The following is a 24,887-nucleotide window of genomic DNA, read 5'->3' as shown; positions in this document are numbered from 1 at the left end:
GAAATACTATCCAGCAATTAGAAACAAGGAAATCATGAAATTTTCAGGCAAACGTGGAAACTAGAAAAGATCATCTTGAGTGAGGTAACCCAGAAGTAGAAAGACACACGTGGTATACTCACTCATAAGTGGATATTAGCCATTATAATATAGGATAAATATACCAAAATCTGTACTCGTAAGGAAGCGAAACAAGACACTCTTGAAATCATTTAAAAAAAAAAAGTATTTACTGACCACCCAGCTTGGAAAATAGTACCCTGCAAGAGACACACAGCTTACAGGCAACTGCTCCGCTAGCATGTGGTCTTTGTGCATTTGGGTTCTGCGAATACAAAAATTAAATATAATTTAATAGCTTCATAATAATAAGAGTAATTTCCTTACATGTGACATGAGGCTGAATGAGGGTTGTTTAGAGCATTTAAAAAATGCAGATATCTTGGCATTTAAGCAACAGCAAATTTTATTTTCTTCCTAAAAACTAGAAAAGCGGAACTCAGCTTCACAAACAACAGGCAGCCCTACAGGTAGGAGGGGCGTCCACACCGTTTCTGATGTCAGCCCTGGCATCTCCTGTTTATGTTGGACCAGCTTGTAGACCTTTGCCTCTGCCGGGCTCGAGAGCGTTGGGAACATAAGGGGCCACAAGGGGGCAGCACAGGGCAAGAAATCTAGGAAGCCGACCGCAGCCCACCGCCAAACTTCCCTGCTGCTCCCGGTCCTCGTACGTACTTCCGTCGCTCTGACGCTCCCAGAAACCCGGGCACCGGGAAGGAGCGCAAATTCCCCCTCCTTTGAGCCTCACGAGAAAAATCTGGAGCTGGGTTCACCAGGGCGCACCAGAACCGGCGCAGGAATCTCTCCGCGCGCCGCCAGGGGCGCGCCGCTCGGCCAGAGTGTGCTGGCGCGTGGGCGGCGGCGGCAGTCACACACCAGGGATTCTGGAGAGGGCAGCCTGCCTCCCGAAGGAGTGGTCGGCCCCGGGGACCCCGCTAGCTCCAGCGCCTTCCCGTCTCGCCTCAAGGGACACCCTCGCACCTCCAGCCACAGCTGTCACTTGTGCGTGCTGGCGGGGGAGGGGACACAAGCAAGAGTGCTCCCCGGAGTCGCCCGGAAGGATGCCTGGGTGTCGGATGCGTCCTCAGGCTGCTCCCCAGCGCTGGCGCGGAAAGCAGTCGGGATAATGGTCGCAAACTTTCCGTCGCGGAGGCGTTGAGAAGAAACGTCCCTTCCTACTGCTCTCGGAGAACCCAGCGTCCAGAGGGGACAGGGCCAAGCCTGCGCAGGCGAAGTTCTCGGGAGCCCGGGAGGTGGCCTAACAGGAGAGCGCCGAGGCGGGAGAGGTGTGGGTTTCCTAGCACCCCCGCAGTGCCCGGGACCGCTGCCCGCCCCCGCGCACGTGCTCGCGGCCGGAGAGGGGTCCGGTTGGGCCAGTTGAGTGAGGCGGCGGCCCCCTGGCAGCCCGGGGGCGCATGGAGGCGCCGAGCGGGGTGGCGCGGCTCGCCTGCGGCGCGGGGGAGCGCGCACGCCGCGCCTCGGCCTCCCCCGGGACCCGGCCGGCCTCTCCCCGCGCTTCCTGCCGCTGGGCTCCCGGGCGCGAGCGGAGCGGCGGGACAGGTGTAGCCCGCAGCGGCGGGCCGCGCGCGTAGGACCCACTCAGCCGGCTGGAGTTGACTTGCGGCTCCAGTAACTCCGGTCCCCGCCTAGCTGGCAGGGTCCGCGTGTCACTTTGCAAATCGTGGAGGCCAGCGTCTAGGGTTGTCAGCGCGCCGCGGGGGACGGAACCCTGTTTATGGACGGCTGCCGCCCGGGCTGGGTGCAGATGCCCGCTCCCCTCTGGCTCCTGGACTTAGGCGGCTCGCTGGGCCCGCGCCGGCGCCTCCCCCATGCTGCTTGGAGCGTCTTGGCTGTGCGCGTCCAAGGCGGCGGCCGCTACAGCTCGGAGTGAGGACGACGACCGCCAGGGTGAGCAGCAACGGGAGGCCCAAGCGAGGACGCACGAGGATATGGACGAGTCATCGCTGCTGGACTTGCTGGAATGCTCCGTGTGCCTGGAGCGTCTGGACACTACGGCCAAGGTGTTGCCATGCCAGCACACCTTCTGCCGACGCTGTCTGGAGAGCATCGTGTGCTCGCGTCACGAGCTACGCTGTCCCGAGTGCCGCATCCTCGTCGGCTGCGGTGTGGACGAGCTGCCCGCCAACATACTGCTAGTGCGCCTGCTGGATGGCATCCGCCAGAGGCCCCGCACCGGCGCCAGCCCCGGGGGCAGCCCTCCCGCGCGCCCGGGTCCCAGTACTTTGTCAGCTCTCGCTGCTGGCATCCCCGGAGGCGCGACAGGCAGTCCCCCGCGCTCTCCGATCTTTCTCCCGGCGGTGGCGGGCAGCTCTACCTCCGGTTTGTGCGATGTGGCAACTAATAGGAGCCTGCCAGTGGCTAAGGTAAGAATGGACCCCAGTGACATGGCGCCACTGTGTGGGAATGTGTATGTTTGTGCGCACGTGGATATGTGATTGGAAATAGAAGAGACTAGCAACTTCTCTGTTTTCCAGGGACTCTGCATGGCCGTCAGTTCCCACTTTACCAGTTCTTGGCTACATCCTATGACAGCACGCCCCCTGCCCCCGACTTCTTGTGGGCACCTAAGTCGCTTTCTAAGTACATGAGCACAATGCTTACATTTGCTCCCAAGAACCTGTTCGTGTGTTTCAGAACCCATCTCTCCCTAGGTGGGCATGCCTTCTGACCTGCCACTCCCCACCACTGCCATTTTGACTAGGCCTGTTTTTGTTTAATGATTCAACTCTGTCTATTTATCTATATCTACCTACTTACCTCTCTCTCTCTCTCTCTCTCTCTCTCTCTCTCTCTCTCTCTCTCTCTCTTGTCACCCTCCAAACCCCCAGAAACAACCATCTTCCCCCACACCTGCATAGTCTTCCTCCTTCCTCAGCCCACCAGCTGGGGACTTAGAACTTAACCGGGACTGACTTAATGGTTTCCTGGTTCTGATGGCTGACAGGATGCTGGCAGCCTCTTGCCTGTGCCCCACTGTCTGTTAAGGAGGACAGGGCAGAGGGCAGAGTGGTTAGACCCTGCAATGAGAATGACAACTACAGTGGCCCTCAGAAGGAAGGAGTTTACCTGGAGTCCCCAGGAGGGCTGGGTCCTGACCAGGCTTGACCTCCCCTGTCAAGCCTCAGGCCTCTCATGGGCTCAGTAAGCAGGGTGGTTTTCCCAGGTGGACAGTTGTTCTTAATTTTCACTATTAGATTTTGCACAACTGCATTATATGTACTTCACTTCTGTTTTGATTGGAAGACTTTTTTTGTGAATGTCTGAATTTGAGCTTTCTGTGGACCAGGAAGAAAGGCTGGGCGAAGATGGTTAAGGTATGCTTGGGATGGTTACTGAAGGATCCAAATTTAAAATTTGGCTTTTAGTTGTGATTAAATCTAGCTAAATGTCTACTAGAAGTTCAGAAACTTTTCTTTGTTTCCCATGTTATTTTCCTTCTAACACCATAATTAAATTTGCAAGATTAGTTGGTTGCTTCCTCCTCCTTCAGTAATTACAAAACTTCTGGAATTGTAACAGCGGGGAGATGCTTGGGCATTTTGATGACTGCTTACAGTGTGTCCAGTTCGCCTTGAGTTGTGAATGGCTTGAAGCTTACAGACGCCCCTGATGGAGGAAAAGGCACAGCCTTGGACTGCTCTGGAACCGTATGCTGCTAGCATTCTTCAGAACTTGAACGCAAGGTGGTAGCTTGTAGCTTTAGCAGAAGTGCTTGAGTATAAGAAATTCATGTTTGGACCTACCCAATTTTGAGACCTTGGGTTGATGTTCTGTGAGGCCATGTACACCGTGGTTTAGGATGTCACACTTCTGGGAATTTGAGACCGTGTTTTCTTTCATTCTGTTGTGTCAACTAGAGTGCAGGCTTCCCCTTACAGTTGTCTCAGGACTAAGTTCAGGTTCTGGGGAAAAGCCAAAGTTAAATCTAGTGTTATTTCCATCATATTCAGAAAGCCAAGTAGCAGAGGCAGAGATTGTAGTATCTGTAGCTTTTCTTCATTGATTTTTAGTAGTCACTGGGTTTCTTCTTGGTCAGCTGGAAAGCCTCTGTGTGACTTTGGGGTGACAGCATTAGGTCTTGAGGAGCAGTCAAAGGGACAGTGATGGATGTAAAAAGAGAAAGGCACTGAAATTGTATGTTATGTATGAATAAGCCACCCATAAACTTATAAGGCAGAGACCAGCTAGAAATTTCTTCCAAATGGACTCTTGTTACTTCACTGTCCCTGGAACCATATTGACGCTTTCTGGTGATGCTGCTGCCAGTGGGTACTCATGCCATCATTTAACAAATATGACCTAATAGTAATCATAAATATCACATTTCCCCCTTTCTTCACTAGAAGCCTCTCAGACCTTTTGGTCTAATGGAACTATGAAAATGTTTAAGATGTGTAAATTATAGACTGATATCTACACAGCTCATCCATGTTCTTAAATCAGTTGCAGCTGAGTTTGGGGACTGTGTCGGGTAAAATGTACTGGAGTCCTGTTTGCTTTCATTTGCAGGTCACAAATGTGTCCTTTTGAGCAGGGTCTTGGTCGTCTTCAGCACACTTGGAGTCCCTATCTGACAACCCTCTCAACTCTGCTCTCACAAGTGACTTGAGATGAGGCCTTTTTGGAAAGCTCAGTTATTGATGCCCCTAGAAATTTCATACCAACTTAGGAGTGCCCATTGCTGTGTTTGGGATCATCACTCTCTTCACTTGCTCATTTCACTGTCTCTGTGTGGTGTCTTAAAGTGACGTTTAAAAGTCTGGCTTTAATGACAGTTACAAAACCATTGAAATTATTTGTGTGACTGTTACATAATTTATATCATTATATTATTTGTATTATTATAATTAATGTGTGCTGACTTTCTCAACCTACTTGTTTGTTGTCTTGAAAGTTTTGTGAGGGACCCTTTCAATATCCCAAGCTATCATCAGCTGAGTTGTGTTCGGGGCTGGGGATGTGGCTTGGCGGCACAGAACATGTCTAGTATGCCAGAGAGCCTGGATTCCGTCCATAGCAATCTAGCAGACAGACAGACAGACAGACAGACAGACAAAGATTCCACCAAAAGGGTATGGTGGTTTCAAATTGAGTAATTTGGAGATTGAGTTCTTAATATGAGGGATTTAATAAATGCTCATGTACGTGATAATTCCTACTTTAACAAGTGCTTTTATTTTTACTATTCTTTGCCTTTATTTGGCACACATAGAACCTATTAGCTAGTTCTATTGGGCCAGTCCCTCACCTTGGTCTCTCGCTGTGGAACCCGATCTAAGGGAGTGGGAGGGAAAGCTGTTCTTGCCTCCTGAGGGTTCTTGTATGCACTGGCTGGTGTTTGTGGGGCATTCTGTGAGCTTTGAGAGTAAAGATATTTTCACAGACTAAAGGGCTGTGTAACGTTTGACAGTTCCTTTGATGACTTGAAAGGTTCAGCTGCTAATTAGTTGTGTATATTGTGTCTTTCCCATGCCCCACCCCTTCCTCTGTGCTGCGGCTGAAACATATGTATGGGCCGCATACATGCTAGCCAGGTACTGTCTCAATGTGTTTCACCATGGGCCTGCATTGTATATCTTTGTTTGTTTGTTTGTTTTTCTTAAGACAGGGTCTCATGAATCCCAGATTGGTCTTGACTTGATCTAAGCATCACTTTGAACTCACCCTCTTCCTGTCTTTCACCTCCTGGGTGTGCTTGGATTCTGAAAGGATCCAGATAGCCCTCAGGGTAGTGGACAGCTGGTGTCATGGGAACTTTGTCTATGGTAGAGTGTGGCTGAGGTGTCTGAAATCAGATTAGCTTAATCCTTCGTCATCTAGGTTGAAATGCTATAGTTTTTCTTTTTAATGCTACCCAGAGCTAGGCACAGTCATCCTACCAAGAGGACAGAGTAGTGGTCAGGTTGTGGCCCACAGAGATTGCTGTCTAGATATAACTGTGTCAGGCTGTGTCTTCCAACCGCTGTCCTTTGCCCCTCTGTTTGGCTCAGCTGTTATGGATGGAATAAGGACTTCAGAAGAAAGGGTCTGCCACGAGGGGATAGGCATGGTTGAATTCTGAAAGGAGCCAGCTGGTGACCTGAGAGCTTTGCCATAGGCCTGTCTGCTCAGGACGCTGCTGGCATGAAAACAGTACTTTAGAGACAGCAGTGTTTGGTGCTGTATCTTCTTCACTGGTGAAGTTAGTGAATAAGTTACCATTCTTTGAGCACCTGTTGTGTGCCATGTCTTACAGAATATTTTACCTTTTTTGTGTATTTGTTTAAATGTTTTGAGGCATAGTTTCACAATGTGGCTTATATTAGCTTTGGACTTTAAATCCTTCTGCATCAGCATCCAGAGTTCTGGTGTTATTAGGCATGTGCCACCCTGCATGGGCTATCTGTTCTTTACCGTGGTTCTGTGAGTGGCATGCAGTTAATAAGAATACTGACAAGATGAACTTTGGGCTGCACGCATAACTGGCTTTGAGTTTAGAGGAATCTTATTCCATGACAAACTGGCTAACTGAAACAGAAGTAGCGCCGACCTCTTTATTTGGTTCACCCCCAAACCAAAGTAGCAGATGCTCTTCCAGCTTAAGGCTGCTGTTTTATAGATGTGGGAATAGTTGTAGAGCATTGTGGTGGCTGGAATGTACCCTCATCTGTCATAGCTTGAGCATAAGTGACAAATAGCCTTGTGCAGTGGTTTGGCAGCACAAGCGGGGTTAAAGGGGTCAGGCTGACCAGCCAGCCACTCCTAAGGAGCCACACATGGCTATCCTGTTTTGTGACAGTGTTGGTCTTACCTCCAGCCTTAAGCATACAGGCAAGGTATGGCCGGGGCACCTTCATATCCTTTCCCTAGCATCTCGGGACTGGTGCTGCACTACAGCTGGGGCCCTGCCTCTCACCATCCTCTCCCAGAGCTGAGGCCCAGGAACTCCCCTAGGGCCTGGGGTAGTCCTTACTGAAGGAGGGGGCGGTGCCCCAGGGTGGCACAGGGGTCAGGAGCACAGTAGTTTTAATTCTAGCTTCCTTACGTCCTTACCATGTATGTGGGCAAGTAGATTACCCACATTGCCAATGAGATGCCCCTCATGGGTTCTGCCAGTGGGTCTGTTGCATATGGGATCCCAAGTTAAGGGTGTATGTGGAGAACTATTTGTTTGTGTGCTATCATACTTCGCCTTCAGATTCAAAGTCATCCTGTGTTAAGGAGATTGGATCATGGAGCATCAATGAACATCTAAGCCCGAGGGTTACTGGAGTCTGTTTTACATTTTTCACTGCTCCAGCCAGGTTTGATCTCTTATCACAGACAGTGGCCCTGATCTTTGTAAGCATCATTAAAGTGATGCCCTATGACAACCAAAAAAGCGAGGCTGTCTTTTGCTTTAAGGAAGATCCCAGGGGAGGGCCATCTCACTTAGTTGTGGATCCAGCTGGCTGTGAGCGCTCCTGAAAGCAGGTCTGCTTCCTTGATCTGAGGGAAGGAGAATGCTCTGCAGCTTCCTGGGACTGAGCAGCTCCTGTGGTGGGCTAAGCAGAATCCCTCCCGCTGTTTCCCTCTTTGAGCATGACACAGTTGGTTCTCAGTTACGTAGTTGTTTCTGATGAGGATTTTAGTTCGGCCTGTATTTAGTCTCCGTCTTTTACAGCCAGCACAGTCATATTCCAGCTAAATTTTTGAAATAAAATATCAGCAAACACTTAACCAGAAGAAAGTGTTCTTCATGGGTTCTCATGAAGAGGCCAAGGTCAGTTTTTATCAGGTTTTCTGTGCTTGGGAGATCTTCCAATTTGCTGGATGAGCAATGCATACGCCATGGGCATTCTAATGGAATTTTAATTAACCTTTAAAGATAGGTTGTCAGGCTGAAGGTGGTGGCATCAGTGAGTGGCTTAGGAGTTCCGCTTAGCATATTACATTGTGGACCCCCTTTGCTCACTGAGAGAAATTAACTGGGAATTTCTGAAAACCTTAATGTTATTTGTATTCTGCTATGGTTGCTCTCCCTCCCCTTCCCTCCCTCTCCCCTCTCTTCCTCTCCCTCTCCTTCCTGCCCCTCCCTCCCCCTCTCCTTCTTGCCCTTCCCTCTCCCTCTTCTTCTTGCCCCTCCCCTCCCCCATCCTCCCTTCCCCTTTCCCTTTTCCTCTCTTTTGTTTTTTTGAGGTAGGGTTTCTTCATGCAGCCTTGTTATCTTGAAACTAGTTCTGTAGACCAGGCTGGCTTTGAACTCCCTGAGATCCACCTGCCCTTGTCTCCCCAGTGCCGAGGAGGCCATGTGCCAACACCTTCCCCAGCCTGGCTCCAGTTGCTTTCTTTTTAAAGTTCATTTTGATGCTCAGTGGCTTATGTATGCTTAGAGATGGAACTGTGTGTGGAGACCTTAATAAAGGGGGCTTCAGCTCATGTGCTCCTTCATTACATGTGTTCACACTGCCCACTGGTCATCTGTAAGCATGAAATACTTCCTGGAACTTGTATGTAGGGCTCACATGAATTCACGAGTTTCATGTGAGTCAGGGTTTCCAACTCAGATCAATAGAAGTAGGAAGAGAGAATTCAAAAACATCATCTCTCAAGGGCAGATGCAGTGTGCTCGGAGAGTAGGAGATGGGTCTTCAGTAGCGCATGGGAGGGCCGGCTTCATCAGTGCACTTGCGGTGTATCAGCCATTTGCGTAATGTAGAGGTTGGGCAGGAGGCATCTGCGTGGAAAACCATACTGATATTTATTTATAATTAGTATTATTTGTTTTCATTAAGTTACATAGCTGGGCATGCTGCTGAGGAAAAACATGTGCCTATATCTCTTTCTTTTTTATCTAGAGGGAGCTCTCCCAGAGCTAAGGATTTCTTTGCAGGCCTTGTGCATGCTAGGCAAGAGCCCTGCCACAACAGCCCGAACCTCCCAGGGCAGGGATTCCTGATGAAGGAAGTGGCAATGGTGGGATTTGTAGCTGATCCTTACTATTTCTTCTAGTATTATGTTGATTTGGCAGATGAGGGCTCCGCTTTCTGGATTTTTCTGTATTTCATGGAAAGGGAGTGTGAAGTGACAAGGAAGTCCTTCCCTTCTTCTTTCCCCCTTGTTCTCTTCTTCTTTCTCCCCTCCTTTCTTTCTTCCCTTTTAGGAACTGGAGATCAAACTTGGGGTCTCACATAGCCAGCAGAATGCTGTGTTTTCTTGGCTTCTGCTGCTTTGTTGCAGATGTGGACTTGTTTGTTGCTGGTTCTTGTGTGGCCAATCCCAACATGCCATGTGATTAAGAGACAGAGGACGTTCCCATCGCATCTAGAACAGTAGAGGTCAGGTGTGTCCAGCATGTTGCTTGAGGCTTCTTTTCCTATGGAAATCATCTTTCAGTACCACCACCCTCATTGGTGAAATTATTTGGATCTGTCACTATGGATTTGAGTCACATTGACAAAGGACTGTTTATATTTGTTTTGCTGAGATGAACCCAGAGGTACTGGAGTGAAGAAAGGAGGTGGGGAAAGCTCTGGCATGCATCAGACAGTAATTAGGAGGTATAATGAATGTCATCAGAAACAGCGAGTTATAATGAAGTTGCTTTTTCTTTCAAAGATGGCATTGGTGGATCCACTGTAGGCTTGCTTGCCAATGATACTGTTGGATTTGAAGGGTCAAAACATTCCTCAAGCTATTGCTAACCACCAAGAAAAGCTCTTGGGAGGCCTTGAGCAGTCACTTTGAAGGACACATTATCTTCTCAAGGGTTTGCCCATGTGGAATATTTCCTCAATGAATTCAGTGAGAAGACACAAATATTTATTATGTAGAAATTTACAAAAACGTGCAGGGATAAAGTGGTGGTATGGGAGAAAACTGAAGCCTGAGAGTCTCTAATTGTCAAATAATCCCTGATCTCACTTGCTGGGGTTGTAGAGCTGTTTTAAAACCTCGCAAACTCTTCCTCTTGGTGCAAAGTGACAAGCAGATTTTGTGTACTGTTCTGGCTAGTTTAATGTCATCTGAGAGGAAGGAACCTCAATGAAGAAAATGAGTCTCCTAAGATCAGACCATGGGCATGTAGAGGATTTTCTTGATTGCTAAGTGAAGGAGAAGGCCCCCAGCACAGTTTTGGTGGTTCCATGCCTGGGATATTGGTCCTAGGTTTTAAAGGAAAGCAGGCTGAGAAGGCCATGAGGAGCAAGGCTCTCCTCCATGGTGTCTGCATCAGCTCCTGCCCCCAGATTTTTGCCCTGTCCTGACTTCCTTCAATGATGGACTAGTGTAGAAGTGTAATCCAAACAAACCCTTTCTTCCTCAACTTGCTTCTGGATATGGTGTTTCATTACAGCAATAGAAGCCCAAAGTAAGACAAGTACCAGCCACAAATTACATTTTTGTGTTAAGCATTAAATTGCATCTTTTGAGAAGGGTCAGGACACAGCCTCTGGGCAGTCACGATGCAACTGTGTTAGTGCTTTGGAAGTCTTGTGTTTGGAGCTGTATGAATGGGAAGAGCCAAGGGCTGAAGGGCAGCACCTTCAGGACTCAGTGGATACAGATTTGCATTCATGGGCAAGTAGAGGTGATTCCTATGCTGCTTTAAAGAGTAGAACTGTTTATTGAACAGAGGTAGAGAGTTATAAAATACTAAACTGTTTCCATGTCACTCATGGCAAGGCCCATGGAGAACAAAGATGAGCAGAAAGCTTTCCCCCTAAAGCCGTGGTTAGGGTCCTCAATGGCTCTTGCCCTCCAGCACTGTAGTCATTGTGTCCTTTGAAAAGGACACATGCTTGCTGTGTGTAATTGATGCTTATGTTTGGTATGCAAATTGGTTGTTCATGATTGGCATACATAATATGAATGATTAATGTTCATGGTTGATGTATCAGATTAGTTGCTTCTGGTTGATAATCATGGTTAGTGCATATGGTTAAGCCACGTGATTGGTGTTCATGGTTACTGGGTGTGGTTGTTGTATGCGGTTGACTGATACACATTAGTATGCATGAACGGAACACTTGGTTACTATGTGATTGCTACATGTGGCTGATGCTTGTATTTGACATAGTTGTTTGTTGCTCATGATTAGCATTTGTGGTTGGTACTCCTGTTTAGTGTGCATGGCCATTACATGTTGTTGATGCTTGTGATTAATACTCATGACGGTGTGTGTGGTTGGTGCCTGCCATTGATTTCTCTGCTTGGTGTCCATGGCTGGTTCTCATGGTTGCTGTCTGTTGTTCCTCATGGTTAGTATACATACTTATGTATAGTTGGACCCCTCTCTCACCAAGTTCCACCTTCAGCCACTGACTCCTCATTTGTTTATCTTTTGTGAACCATGATTTTGCTTGTAATTTCCTTGTATACTGATGTCCCTTTTATTTTTTCCAAACCAGCAGTTTATTTTTTTCTAAATTTAAATTTCATAGGAAATATTTGTCTTTCTGCATAAGATTGATAGCCAGTCTATTAAGTGTGGTTGGTAGCATAATGTCTCCTTTGTGTTCTCAAACTCATCCATGAATCACTTTTGGCAATCAGCACCAAGGCTGACCCCTCGGACCATGTAATGCCTTTGTTGCTGTTAATAGCCTTGTGGGCTGAGAAGCCCTTCTTTGTGCCCCTAGACTGCCTTTCTGGATTGCTATGAAGTGGGTCTAAAATCCCATCATGACCAGGTCCTTTGGTGGTGTCTGGGTGGGTGTGAGCAGTGAGAGGTCAGTGCGGTGGCAGAACACACCTGCTGTGGTCAGATGTTAGGCCGCCGCATCTCAGAGGAGACCTTTCTACTTGTGGTCTTATGTTTATTTTTTAAAAATTCAACGGTGGCTCACGCCTTTAATGCCAGCACTTGGGAGGCAGAGGCAGGCAGATCACTGTGAGTTCGAGGCCAGCCTGGTCTACAAAGTGACTTCCAGCACAGCCAAGGCTACATAGAGAGGCCCTGTCTCAAAAACCAAACCAAACCAAAACAAAACAGCAAACAAAAAACAAAAAAAAAATTCACATATAATCTAGAGAAACAGAACATTTGTCTGGCATGTGTAAGACCCTGGTTTTGAGTTCATCAAACTCCCCTCCAAATAAAGGCATTCACATGGAATTTTCTGTTCTATCCAGAATGTGCTTGGCAGAATAGAATGTGATTTCAGTACACATTTGTGGGTACTTGACCAGGCTTTGTTTTCCATGACTTCTCATAGCTGGTCCACTCTCGTACTTCATGAGCCTGTTGAAAACTGAGCCTTCTGGGGCCTTAGAGAGAGAGAACAGCAGTGCTTGCTGGGCTTGAGAGTCATGGTGAGCAGGGAAGTAAGTGCTGTGAGCCCCAACTCTTGGTTCTCTGTGGGAAGAATGGTTTCCATAATAGAGTCACACTGCCTGCCCCTCCTTCCTGGAGTCATCTGCCGAGCCTAGCTAAGAAAAGTGTGGGTAGCTCTTTATTTTGTTTTTGATTGGTACACAGTAATTGTACCTATTATAGGACATATTGTCATGTGTTTGTATGTTGTACAGTGATGAAATCAAGGTAATTAGCATATCCATCTACTTAAAAACTCACCATCTCTTTGTGTTGAGAAGATTTAAAAAAAAACCCTTCTAGCTATTTTGAAATGCAAAACACGTCAACTATCATCCCTCTGTTCTTTATAACTTTGTACCCACTACCCATCTTCTCTGTATTCTCCTTTCTTCTCCCTGGACTCCAGTAATCACCATTTTATTCTCAATTTCTCTGAGATCAGTGTTTTTAGATGTGTAAAAGCTTGCACATTATTTGTATTTCTGTGTATGGGTTATTTTATTTGGTATCATGTCCTTTGGTTTTGTCCATCTTGCTTCAGATGACAAGATACATATCCTTCCTTCCTTCCTTCCTTCCTTCCTTCCTTCCTTCCACCATCCTCCCACCCAACTACCAGTCAATCCATGCATCCATCCATGCATTTATCCATGCATCCATCCGTGTGTCCATCCATCCATCCATCCATCCACCCACTCACCCATCCATCCACATCATACAAATGTGATCATTTGTATCACATTTTCTCTACCCATTCATATATTGACAGGCACCTAGGGTGATTCATTTGCTGACTGCCATGAATGAACTGCTGTAAACATGGGAGTGTTGCTGTCCCTTCTGCATACTGACCCCATGTCCCTTTGGTATATAGCTATAAATATTGCTGAGTCAGACACATGATATATTCTTAGTGTTTTTGTGGAACCTCCACTCTCTTTTCCGTGACCACCCAACTTCTGAAGACTGTGTGGGCTGAGCTGAGGGAGGTCAGACATGAGAAGTGCCAGGGAAATGATAATGGTCAGGCAAATCTCTGTTTTGTGGTACTGGGGCTTTGTGCATGCTGGGCAAGTGCTGTAACCACTGAGCTACATCCAAGGCCCCTCCACATTTCCTCCTCTTCCAGGGTCTTGCAATGAAGATCATGCTGTCCTGGAGCTTGTTGTGCAGTGTAGGATGCTCACAAACTCAGGATCTCTCAAGCTGGGATTACAGGGGCATCCATCATGGGCCCTAGCGTGAGCTTAATAATGAGAACTCCGTTTACAGTCCCTGATCCTGGGCCTCACTTCCTCATATTAGTGAACATAGAGTGCACTGTGTGGGAATAGTAGCTGTTTTAAGTTAGGGCTCAGGTTTATTGTGTTGATCTTGAGATTTGCCAGAAAAACCTATTCCACCATTTTGGGCCAAATTTAAAGCAAGACCAAGAGATGGACTTTGGTCAGGACCATTCCCTAGAATTTCCTATCTGAGAATGGCCTTGAGCCACATGTTTCAGGGGCTTATAAGGACAAACCTATAGGCCACCATACTTTCCCATGAAGCTTTACTATTTTTTAAATTCTTTTTATTTATTACAATTTATTTACTTTGTATCCCAACTGTAGCCCCCTCCTCATCCCCTCCTCATCCTATCTTCCTATACTCTTCTCCTCCCATGCCCCTTCCCCAGTCCACTGATAGGGGAGGTCCTCCTCCCCTTCCATCTGACCCTAGCCTATCAGGTCTCACCAGGACTGGCAGCATTGTTTTCCTCTGTGGCCTGGTAAGGCTGCCCCCACCCCAGGAGAGGTGATCAAAGAGCCAGCCACTGCATGTCAGAGAGAGCTCCTGTTCTCCTTACTAGGGTACCCACTTGGACACTGAGCTGCCTTGGGCTACATCTGTGTGGGAGTTTCTAGGCCATCTCCATACATGGTCCTTGTTTGGAGTATCAGTCTCAGAAAAGACCCATGTGCCCAGAATTTTTGGATCTGTTGCTCTCCTTGTGGAGCTCTTGTCCCCTCCAGGTCTTCTATCTTCCCCTTCTTTCATAAGATTCCCTGCACTCTGCCCAAAGTTTGGTTATGAGTCTCAGCATCTGCTTTAATACTGCTGAGTAGAGCCTTTCAGAGGCCCTCTGTGGTAGGCTCCTGTCTTGTTCCCTGTTTTCTCCATCTTCCAAGGTCTAACCCATTTGCCTTTCTGAATGAGGATTGAGCATCTTACCCAGGGCCCTCCTTCTTGCTTAGTTTTTTTAGGTGTACAGATTTTAGTATGATTATCCTATATTATATGTCTAATATCTACTTATAAGTGAGCGTATACCATGTGTGTTTTTCAGCTTCTGGGATACCTCACTCAGGGTGATCTTTTCTAGTTCTCACCGTTTGCCTGCAAATTTCATGATTTCCTTGTTTTTAATTGCCAAGTAGTATTCCATTGTGTATATGTACCACAATTTCTGTATCCATTCCATTGAGGGACATCTGGGTTGTTTCCTGCTTCTGGCTATTATGAATAAAGCTGCTACAAATATGGTTGAGCAAATGTTCTTGCTATATACTTGAGCATATTTTGGATATAAGCCTAAGAGTGGTATACCTGGATCTTGAGGTAGCACTATTCCTAGTTGTCTGAGAGAGTGCCAGATTCCTTTTCAAAATGGTTGTACAAGTTTACATTCCCACCAGCAATGGAGGAGGGTTCCCTTTTCTCCACATCCTCTCCAGAATGTGTTGTCACTTGAGTTTTTTATCTTAGCCATTCTGATGGGTGTGAGGTAAAATCTCAGGGTTGTTTTGATTTGCATTTCTCTGATAACTAAGGATGTTGAGCATTTTTTAAAGTGTTTCTCTGCCATTCGGTATTCCTCTACTGAGAATTCTCTGTTTAGCGCTATACCCCATTTTTAATTGGATTACTTGATTTGTTGCTTTTTAACTTCTTGAGTTCTGTATATATTCTGGATATTAGCCCTCTGTCAGATATAGGGTTGGTGAAGATCCTCTTCCAGTCTGTAGGCTGTCTTTTTGTTCTGATGACAGTATCCATTGTTTTACAGAAGCTTTTTAGTTTCATGAGGTCCCATTTATTGATTGTTGCTCTTAGAGCCTGTGCTGTTGGTGGTCTGTTTAGGAGGTTGTCTCCTGTGCCAATGAGTTCTAGGCTCTTCCCTACTTTTTCTTCTAGTAGATTTAGTGTGCCTGGTTTTATGTTGAGGTTTTTAATCCACTCAGACTTTAGTTTTGTGCAGGGTGATAAATATGGATCTATTTGCATTTTTCTACATGTAGATATTCAGTTAGACCAGCACCATTTGTTGAAGATGCTGCCTTTTTTTCCATTGTATGGTGTTGGCATCTTTGTTAAAATTAAGGTGTCCATAAATGTGTGGGTTTATTTCTGGGTTTTCTATTTGGTTCCATTGATCCACCAGTTGGTTTCTATGCCAGTTTCTATGCAGTTTTAAATTACTGTTTCATAGTAGTACAGCTTGAGATCAGGGATAGAGATACCTCCAGAAGATCTTTTATTGTAGAGGATTGTTTTAGCTATTCTAGGTTTCTTGTTATTCCATATGAAGTTGAACATTTTTCTTTCAAGGGAAGCATTGTCATTTTTAAGAACTACAGTTCCGAACATTCAAGACAGTTACCTAGTTCCTGGGCAAGTTGGGCTTACAGGTTAATTTTGGGCATTGCAAATGGGCACTTGGGTCTGGCATTTTTTTTTTAGAACAGACAGACTTAATGGTCCAGCAATGAGCCTTAGTAATAGTTCCTGAAACAGCCTGAAACTAAACTGGCAGAGAGCTTGTTTCAACTCAACAAAGTTAGGCAGGGAATCAAGTGCAAAATAATGAAAGAAATCTCTCCTCAGTACTATTTCTGTTGAATGTTTACATCAGCCCCATACCAGGAGGCCTTTAGGGTGATGAGTATTAAAGGCCTGTCATTTTCCTTGTCTTTTTCCTTTTTAGACATCTTGCCCTCAGGCCTACTCTAGGGGTACAACTGTTCTAACACAGCAAGCGGTTTACGTCAAGGTCATCTGACTTTCTTTAGCACAAGGCTGACATAAGGGATGAAGTCCCAACCAAATTGGGTTGGATTTTTGAAGAAAGAGTCAGGAGAACAACACAGGAACTTCATCTGCATGGTTTATTTTTAAATTTTTCTTCCTTTTCAAAATTATGGATATCTCTTCTCTTCCTTCTCTTCCCTTCCCCACTTTCCTTCTTGTCCCTTTACTTTCCTCTCTTCTCTCATTCTCTGTTTTCCTCTCCCTTGCCTACCCCCTGTCTTCTCTTTTTCCATTAAAAATTAAAAAAAAAAATTTTAATTTTTTGAGATTCTTATGTAATTACATCTTTTCCCCCTTCTCCCTATGACCCTCTCAAGTACCCCTCCTTTCACTCTTTCCAATTCATGGCCTCTTTTTTTATATTGTTGTTATATTGTGTGTGTGTGTATATTTAACAACAATATATATGTGTGTGTGTATATATATAATATATATGTATAAGTCAGGTTCTCTAGAGTAACAGAGCTTATAGAATGAATCTTTATAGTATAGAAAGAGGGTTTATTAGAATGGCTTCCAGGCTGTGGTCCAGCTACTCCAACAAAAAGCCTGAGGATCCAGTAGTTGTCAGTCCAGGAGGCTCATGTCTCATCTGGTCTTCAGTAGATGCTGGAATCCCGAAGAGGTAGGCTCGGACTTGCAGTTAGAGCAAGCAGGCAGAGGGCAGCCTCCGTCTTCCATGCTCTGATAAAGCTGCCAGCAGAAGGCGTTCGCACATTAGAGGTGTGTCCTCCCGCCTTAAAGACCTCAATTAGACGTGGGTCAAATGATGGAGCACAGTCCCTCACAAGTGTGCCCAGCCATTTTTGGGTTTTAGTCCATTCCAGATGTAGTCAAGGTGACAACAAGAATAAACATCAGTATACACACACATATTCTTAAATATGTAAATACAACCTGCTCAGACTGTATGATATTACTTGTGTGCGTGTTTTCGGGGCTGGTCATTTGGTCTTAGATAATCAATTGGTGTGCTCTTTCCTCTCAGCATTCCTCAGTTGCCTGTAGCCCTGTATGTGCCCCACCCCACCTCCATGTTATGCACACTGGCATGTCTGTTGTCATCCTTGTTCAGCTCAAGTTTAAGCAGTGTTTTCTCTTTTGTTCTGTCTTCCTTTCACCCTTCTCTTCCCACTCCTCGCTGTTCCCTCCTCTGCCCTCTTCTGCCTACTCTTGCTGATATATTAACCTCCCCTCATCCTTTTTTAGCAAGAGTGTTTGGTTTTCATTGTCCTGGTATCTTTCTTCTCAGAGCCTACTGTCTCCACCTTATGGCTTTTCAGGCATCTAACAAAGGCTTTCTATCCAAATAGATTTCTTCCCAAATACCTTCCTTCTCACAGGTTTCCTTTCTACAGACCTACAGTGAGTCTCTTTGCCTGTTAAGAAATGTTGCCAGCATCTTCCTGGAGGTCTGGAGGGCGAACAGTCTCGGGACAACAGCCTTAAGATGATGTGGGGAGTTTGCTGGAAGGAGGGGGCGCTTCTCTGTGTGCTGGAGGTGTATCAGTGACTTTGCATTCCTTGGTGGGTGGGAGCAGGCTTGTATTGACAGGCAGCCTTTCTGTCACTAGGGTAGGCACTCCAGTGTGTTACATGTACAAAGAAGTACAGCTCTGTGTCTGTTATTTGCCATTTGCTACCTAGTTAATAGACGTGAGAAGGAGTCAACACTTGAGTGAATTATTTTGCAGCACTAAATGGAATGCTAAACATAGTACTGCAAATGGTCCAAAAAAGATGCCTTGTCAATTATTCAAGAGGGCCACATCAAGGTCTCAGTGCTTACTATCGATTGCTACTTCTCTCAAAAAACATTCATTTGTCCACGTCCATTGAGTGAGTCTTCTAGTATAGTTCTCTGCTTCAAGGTTTTATGGCACTTGGTTTAGTAATATGAATTTCTCTTATAAATATTTGAATGTTAATAAGCAGGTTTTAGGTAAAATGAGCAGCATTGAAGCCTGACCTGTTCACTTCCTCACTAATATGTATCAGTATGTATGTAACTCTGCATATATGCACGCATACTTACAAGTAGCTTATGATTTTAAAAAGCTGTGTTTATACTTAGTAATCATTTGTAATGGCTTGGCAGTTCACCTCTTTGAATACAAACTTTGGGAAATAGATGATTTCTGCCTGGAGTTTGCTTAAGATCACTCAATCCCATAAAATAGATTGTGCATAAGGCACATTGGTGTGAGTGTGGGATCTAAGCTAAAGGAAGGGACCCTCTGATCAGGTCATCTGCTTTGTCCTTATCAGCTTTCACGTATGTCTCCTTGTGTAATGGGAACACTGTGTTGACACAGGTTGAAGTCCTAGCTCTTCTGCCAAATTGTTGTAGGAGCTGACATCTGCTCCATTCCACTGTCCCACTTGTGCAAAATATATAGTAGAGCCAGAGGAATAGTGTACCCAGGTTGAGGTCATAGCTCCATCAGTCATTATTGTTAGGGTCACTGTAAAGAACCCACCACAAGCCATTATAATTAGGGTTTCTTGGTAGCACTTTCTGTCTTTCTGAGCAAATTGGCAAGACGTGATGGTGCTAATTGTGTACAGTTGCACGTGCAGGCTGCTGCCTCTCTGGAATGAGAGAAGGGTTGAGTAATTGACTCTGGGGAATATTGTTGCTGACTGGTACCATTTTGATGAGTAATAGACCCCATCAGATCACAATAAAATACTTGGTTCTGTGTGATTAAAAATGGCATTAGTCAGGCAAAAGCCCCAGCACTTAAAACTGTGAAAAGGATAATTTCAGAGTCTGCAGATACATCCGTGATTGAAGCAGCACATGACCTCCTGTGTTTGACTCTCAGAGCTCTGAGATGTGGTCCCAGGCAGCCTGGCAGGGCAGCTGCTGCTCATTTTAGTCTCAGATATTTGTAATGAGCAACGATGGCAGTTAAAAATGTTTCTGATGAATTCACAGCTTTTAGAACAGTTTTGATTTGCAATTTTAACAGAAAAAGAAGTCCTATAATTTGCTTTTTGTGGAGTAGGCAGAATCCACAACACTGGAATCTTTATTTCGCTGTTTGTACTTTCTGCCTCAGCTCCAAATTACCCCATATCATCTCTCACTTATTCATCGATCCTACCGTATTCAGAAGCTTGGGTCCAGTACCCCTCAAAAGTCGGACAGTACTGGAGGACTCTGGGCGAGGGCTGCAGCGAATCTGGACAGAACTGTGTAAGCGTGTGGTGATTTATTTTATCAGACCTTTTCTGATCAGACACTGCATTCCCTGCTCTCTTGGGTCCTGGCCTCCAGTAGATCCCTTGGCCCAGAGTTGAGAAGCCTTTAGTTTGGCTTGGGCTCCACTGTGTTTAATCAAGAGCTGAATGTCTGGCACACAACTTCAGTTATTAACACCCTGCTATTAATATTCATATTGACAGTCATTTGCACTTCTAAACTGCTTTCATCTCAAAGATTACCACGTATCTTATGAGCCTCAGATGACTGACCTCTAATGTGGGCACAGGCCCTTCGGCAGTGCATTCTCTTTGAAGGGAGTTCATGTGTACAGCTAGCAAGGGTCAGGACAGCCCAGTGTTGTAGGATGTGCTCCTCATGTATGACCTGCCACTCATGGTCCAGTGAGACCGTCACTTCACAGCTGTTCAGCCCTACCAGCCAGGGATGGGTCTTTGTGGTTGTATTAGTTGCTTTTCTATTGCTGTGATAAAACACTATGACAATTTAAAGAAGGAAGGGTTTATTTGGACTTCTAATAAGTTCCAGAAGGTTAGGGTCCATAATGGTGAAACGGCATCACAGCAGGTGGCAGACATAGTAGCTAGAACTGGAGGCTGAGGATGCACACCTCAAGCTGTAAGCACAAGGCAGAGTACACACTGGGAATGGCATGAGGCTTGTAAAACCTCAAGGCCCCCCTGCCCCTATGACATACTTTCTCTAGTAAGCCATGCCTCTTAAACCTACCCAACTAGCTGCACCAAATGGGGACCAAGTATTTGAACACCTGAGCTTCTGGGGGCCATTCCAATGGACAGGAGCAGTGTGGTGGCCGTGGTGCTGCAGAGGACACGGTTTGACCAGAGCTTACCTTCTTCTTGGGATCTGGGGCTCTCCAGACATTGGCTAAAATGGCAATAAAAAAACCTAAATGTAATAGAGATGTTTCATAATCAATTTATTTTTTTGTGCTCTAATTGGACTTAAATTTAGATTTTAGAATAACAGGGAGTTCTTTTTACTATCATTTTAAACCTATTATGTGTGTCTCTGTGTGTATGTGTGTGTGTGTGTGTGTGTGTGTGTGTGGCAAGAAGCAAAGGAAAGGCTTTTTTTTTTTTTTGGCTTGTAGTTTGAGGAGATACAGTCTATACAGTTCACTATTGTGGGGAAAATGTGGAGGCAGGAGCATGAGACAGTTAGTCTCATTTGGACCAAGTCGAGAAGTGAGGCCAGGCTATAAAACCTCAAAGCTTACTTCCAGTGAGGCTCCACCCTCACGAGGTTCCTTATCTTCTAAAACAGCTGGAGAGCAAGCATTCAGACACACTGAGCTTATGGTGGACAGTTCACACTCAAGCTTCAAAATCCTGTCCCTAGCACCGACACGCCTCAGGACTGACTCACAGTGGAAAAATGCGCCATTCCAAATCCTCATAGTTTTTAATAGTGCAAATTGGGGTCGGCATTTGGTTCTGACTCCTCAGAGTGTCTGTGTATGTGTTACCTCCTTATAGTCTGTCTAGGGGAGAAATAGAAATATTTCATGCTACCTTGTGCCACACTGTAAATATAAAGTTAAAAAAAGATACCTGCAAGTAAGTGGAAGAATTCTCTCTCTCTCTCTCTCTCTCTCTCTCTCTCTCTCTCTCTCTCTCTCTCTCTCTCCATAAAGAAAGTGCTTACTTCAAGGCATTGACTGTGGAAGGGATAGGGGAGGTAAGGTTGGAGCTTTCCATGCCTGAAATACTGATAAAGGTTGATTGTCTTCACACATACGGTTTCTAATTAACATGGCATCAGCGTGTGAAAGCCAAGGGGATACCAGTGAGCTTAGGAGAGTGGTCCCTGAGTTTTAGTTTTTCTGTTCCATTCTTGGTTTGCAGTGTAAGGATCTGTATGAAACACATGTCCAGTGGCCCACAATCCCAGGGTGCTTGACGCTTTCTCATCCAGACACCTCTTCATGCCATCTGGGGTTCCTTTTTGTTGGATTAAACATTAGAATCAGCCAGATGTTTGTAGAGCTCCACATTTGTGGCATGGAGACAGACTCAATGGGAGATTTTTTTTTTTCCTCCTTGGAAATGTAGGCCTACATGTTTCAGAAACATTTACAAAAACCTAATGGTTTAGCAGGTGTTCAAATAAACCATCTCTTCTTGATGCTTTGAATTCTGAGATGATAGGATTAAAGCTATGTAAATAATTTGAAATATTTTAGTATCCATATCATAAACAAGTAAAATTGATCTTAAGAATGTTTTTTAAACTCTCTGAACCCTAAAACTCATTATGTTTACACAAAACCATTATAAAAGTAATAAGTTTTTTTTTTAATTATTATTTGTTCTTTCTTGCTATTTCCGAAGCTGGTGATGGGTGTCACACTTGGACTTGCCCCTTCTCAGTGCTCAGTAGAGACACCATGCCAATAGGAGAGTATGGCTCTGACAGATTGAACCATGTTACGTGCCGTAATACAGTCTGAGAGACCCTTCTGAACCTTCTGGTGAGAGGCCACATGGCTGCACTGTGGACTTCCACGGACTTTATAGGCAGCAACACGATGTTTCCTCTGACTTCTGAGCTGTCATCATGATAGAATCTAAAAATGACTGCAGGAATTTTTGGTTTGAGCTAAGTGTAATAAGAGCCAGGAGGGCTTACAGAACACATGCTGGGAAATTTGTCTGAACTCAGAGTGAGCATAGTTTCCACACCCAGCTCATTCTTTGAGTCCTCTCTGGGAAGTGACTGTGCTGACAGATCTGGTCAGTAGTCTCTCCGTAGGGGCCTGCATGGGCACTGAGTCTAATTGTTTTTTTTCTCCTGGCCTCTTTATGAAAATTTAGCCCTCAAATTCATGCTCCTTTCTAGAGAAGATGCTTGTTGTCTTAGAAATAAGTAGTTACAAACGCAACTCCTTCCAGCTGTCCATTTTCTGAGGTAGTAGTTGTTACCCATCATCATTGGAGATGGATATTTCCCCAGTTTAGGTAGCTGGCTCCACCCTAAATACGACTTAGGTCTTTCCATGTTAGGTATTACTGTTGTCTTTATGGTTTTGGAGGACGTGGGTGAGATTCCCTGCGTTTTCCAAGGAATGTTTGTCCTGTCTTCATATGGTGATTTTGTTAACTGACATGCATAGTGAATTTGACTAAATAATTTTGGGTTCAAATTAAAGACAGGAAGATGATCACCTCATTCTGTAGGACTGGCGTTCTGATGGTGGTATTGTAGACATCTGAATGAAAGCTGATGTACTAGAAACAAAAGAGTGTTTGAAGTTCAGTGTGTGGAAACTGCATTTTTGCCTTTTATTATTTACAGTGTATAATATCAGGCTTATGTTTAAGGTGGTAGGGGATGTTATACTCTTTCCACAGAAATATTCAATAAAGACTGTTCTATTAACTCATCATGGGAATTCAGTTAACAGAGTCCAGCTGCAGTGGCTGGGTCCTAGGAAAGAGTCCTGGAGGGAGGGTGCCCTTTCAAGATGTGCATCCCCTTTCCATAGGAGGTATAGGTTCCAAGCTTATCTCCCACATAGGTGCCAAGGAGGTGTGCCTTACGACAGTGTCACCTCTTTTTCAGACCTGGTGAGTGGCCCTCAGCACTGTTGTCATCACTTTTCTGCTAAAGCTTTTGTCTTTGGTTTTGAAGTCATAGTCAAATGACAGTCTGTAAAGACAGGACTGTGACAGTAAACAGTGTGGAGGCCTTTCCCTTCCCAGAGTGGGATGGTGGATTTGAAGCCCAGAGCTAGTGTCTGACCATCTGTGCTGGGACTGAAGCTGGAGGAATGCTTTTGTTTCACACCAAAGAAATAAAATTCTCCTTCCATGATACAGAAAAAAAGCTAAGGCTTTCCTTCTCTCTATTTTTACAGTAAATTTTGCAACAGAAAGTATAATTAGGTGAGGTTTGGAAAAGGTAATTATGCTGATGTTGCCCCAAATATAGACAGATTGGTGGCCTTAAGAAGGAAATGATGACGGTATAAAGGACATAAAATTTTCTCAAATTTATCAGAAAAATATTAAAGTCCAGAGTAGATGAAGTGCTGGAAGTCGACTGAGACTTCCCATCCCTGAGATGTACCAGCAGCGTCAGTGCCTATGAATCTTAAGGAGGTGTGAGCTTGTCTCAGAGGCAGTAAAACCACCAAGGTGATGTTATTTCTAACATATTAGATTGGACCTTGTCTTGTCAGGGCTGCCCTTTTCTGCTGTGTACTTGGCCATGAGCTGAGCCCACATACGTCTGTGTGCACCTCCTACATAAGCAGGCTGCTTTCCAACCTGCTTCCTTAGCATCCATCTACCTGTTTCTCAGGGTTCTGGAACATTAGCAAACATCACTTGTAAGGAATGAAATGCAGGCTCAAAATTATAACAAAGCTGCCACTATGGCCATCTAGCTGTCACTGTGGCCGTCTAGCATTAAATCACTCACACACACACACACACACACACCACATCACATTAGCTTGGCCAGTGACTAATTGGTGAATGTAAGATAACAGACCTGAACCTTTTAAGTTGACCAATCAGAGTGAGGACATTTGGGAGGTATGGCTCAGTGCTAGAGCACTTTGACTACAAAATGAGGACATTTAGGGCTCATGGGTTTACATCTTCTAGAGCATTTGTCTTGCCTTGATTAGGATTCAGAACATTGTCTCTGGGGTTTTGTGATGTGTGGGATCCACTTAATGTCCTTTCTTTTTACATGTGACCAGATGGGACTGAAGTTGAGAAGCAGAGGAAACTGGCGAGGAGCCCTGTATGCCTCCGGCTTTCACCGTATAGGATGATGCAGGGAACTACTGTGGCCGAGGTGATTTGGGAAAGCTGCAGGGCAAGAGTCTTCCCCAGCATTGATACTCCATTTTCTGTACTGAGAAACAGGTGTTCCTGAGAGCATGACTAGGTTGGGAGGGGAAGGGTCTGGAAGGACATCTTCGATGTTCATTGGCTTCCATCCTTCATCTGTGAGGAATCCAGGGCTTTATGTCAGCAGTAGCCATGACTCATGGTTTGGAGCACAGTTGGAGAGGGATTTGGGTCTTGGGTACTTGTGAGCATAACATAACTATTCACTTGGAAGTCATGTGGATTTCTTGTACTCCTTGACTTCTGTGTATGAAATCACAGGCAAACCAGTGGGGGGATTCTCGTAGTCCCCCCTTCTGAGTCAGGCAGTGTTTAATGAGTCTTCAGTGTTTAATAGATCGGAAGA

At 45.3% G+C, this 24,887-nt stretch overlaps 1 protein-coding gene across 2 annotated transcripts in view; it reads left to right on the top strand.

Moving 5' to 3' along the window:
• Nucleotides 1-653: 653 nt before the first annotated feature.
• Sh3rf3 (SH3 domain containing ring finger 3) overlaps nucleotides 654-24,887 on the top strand; it is a 312,507-nt gene continuing 288,273 nt past the window's right edge. Inside the window, exon 1 of one of the 2 annotated variants that reach the window (XM_060369517.1) lies at nucleotides 654-2,444. In XM_060369517.1, coding sequence (XP_060225500.1) covers nucleotides 1,890-2,444 — 555 coding nt within the window. In that variant the 5' untranslated portion in view covers nucleotides 654-1,889. The remainder of the gene's footprint in view (nucleotides 2,445-24,887) is intronic. The other variant, XM_021651788.2, reaches the window with a different exon arrangement.

The sequence above is a fragment of the Meriones unguiculatus genome, chromosome 16 (genome assembly GCF_030254825.1).
Source record: "Meriones unguiculatus strain TT.TT164.6M chromosome 16, Bangor_MerUng_6.1, whole genome shotgun sequence".
Taxonomy (NCBI): domain Eukaryota; kingdom Metazoa; phylum Chordata; class Mammalia; order Rodentia; family Muridae; genus Meriones; species Meriones unguiculatus.
The sequence above is the reverse complement of the archived record's forward strand: the minus strand, read 5'-3'. Positions and strand labels throughout refer to the sequence as shown.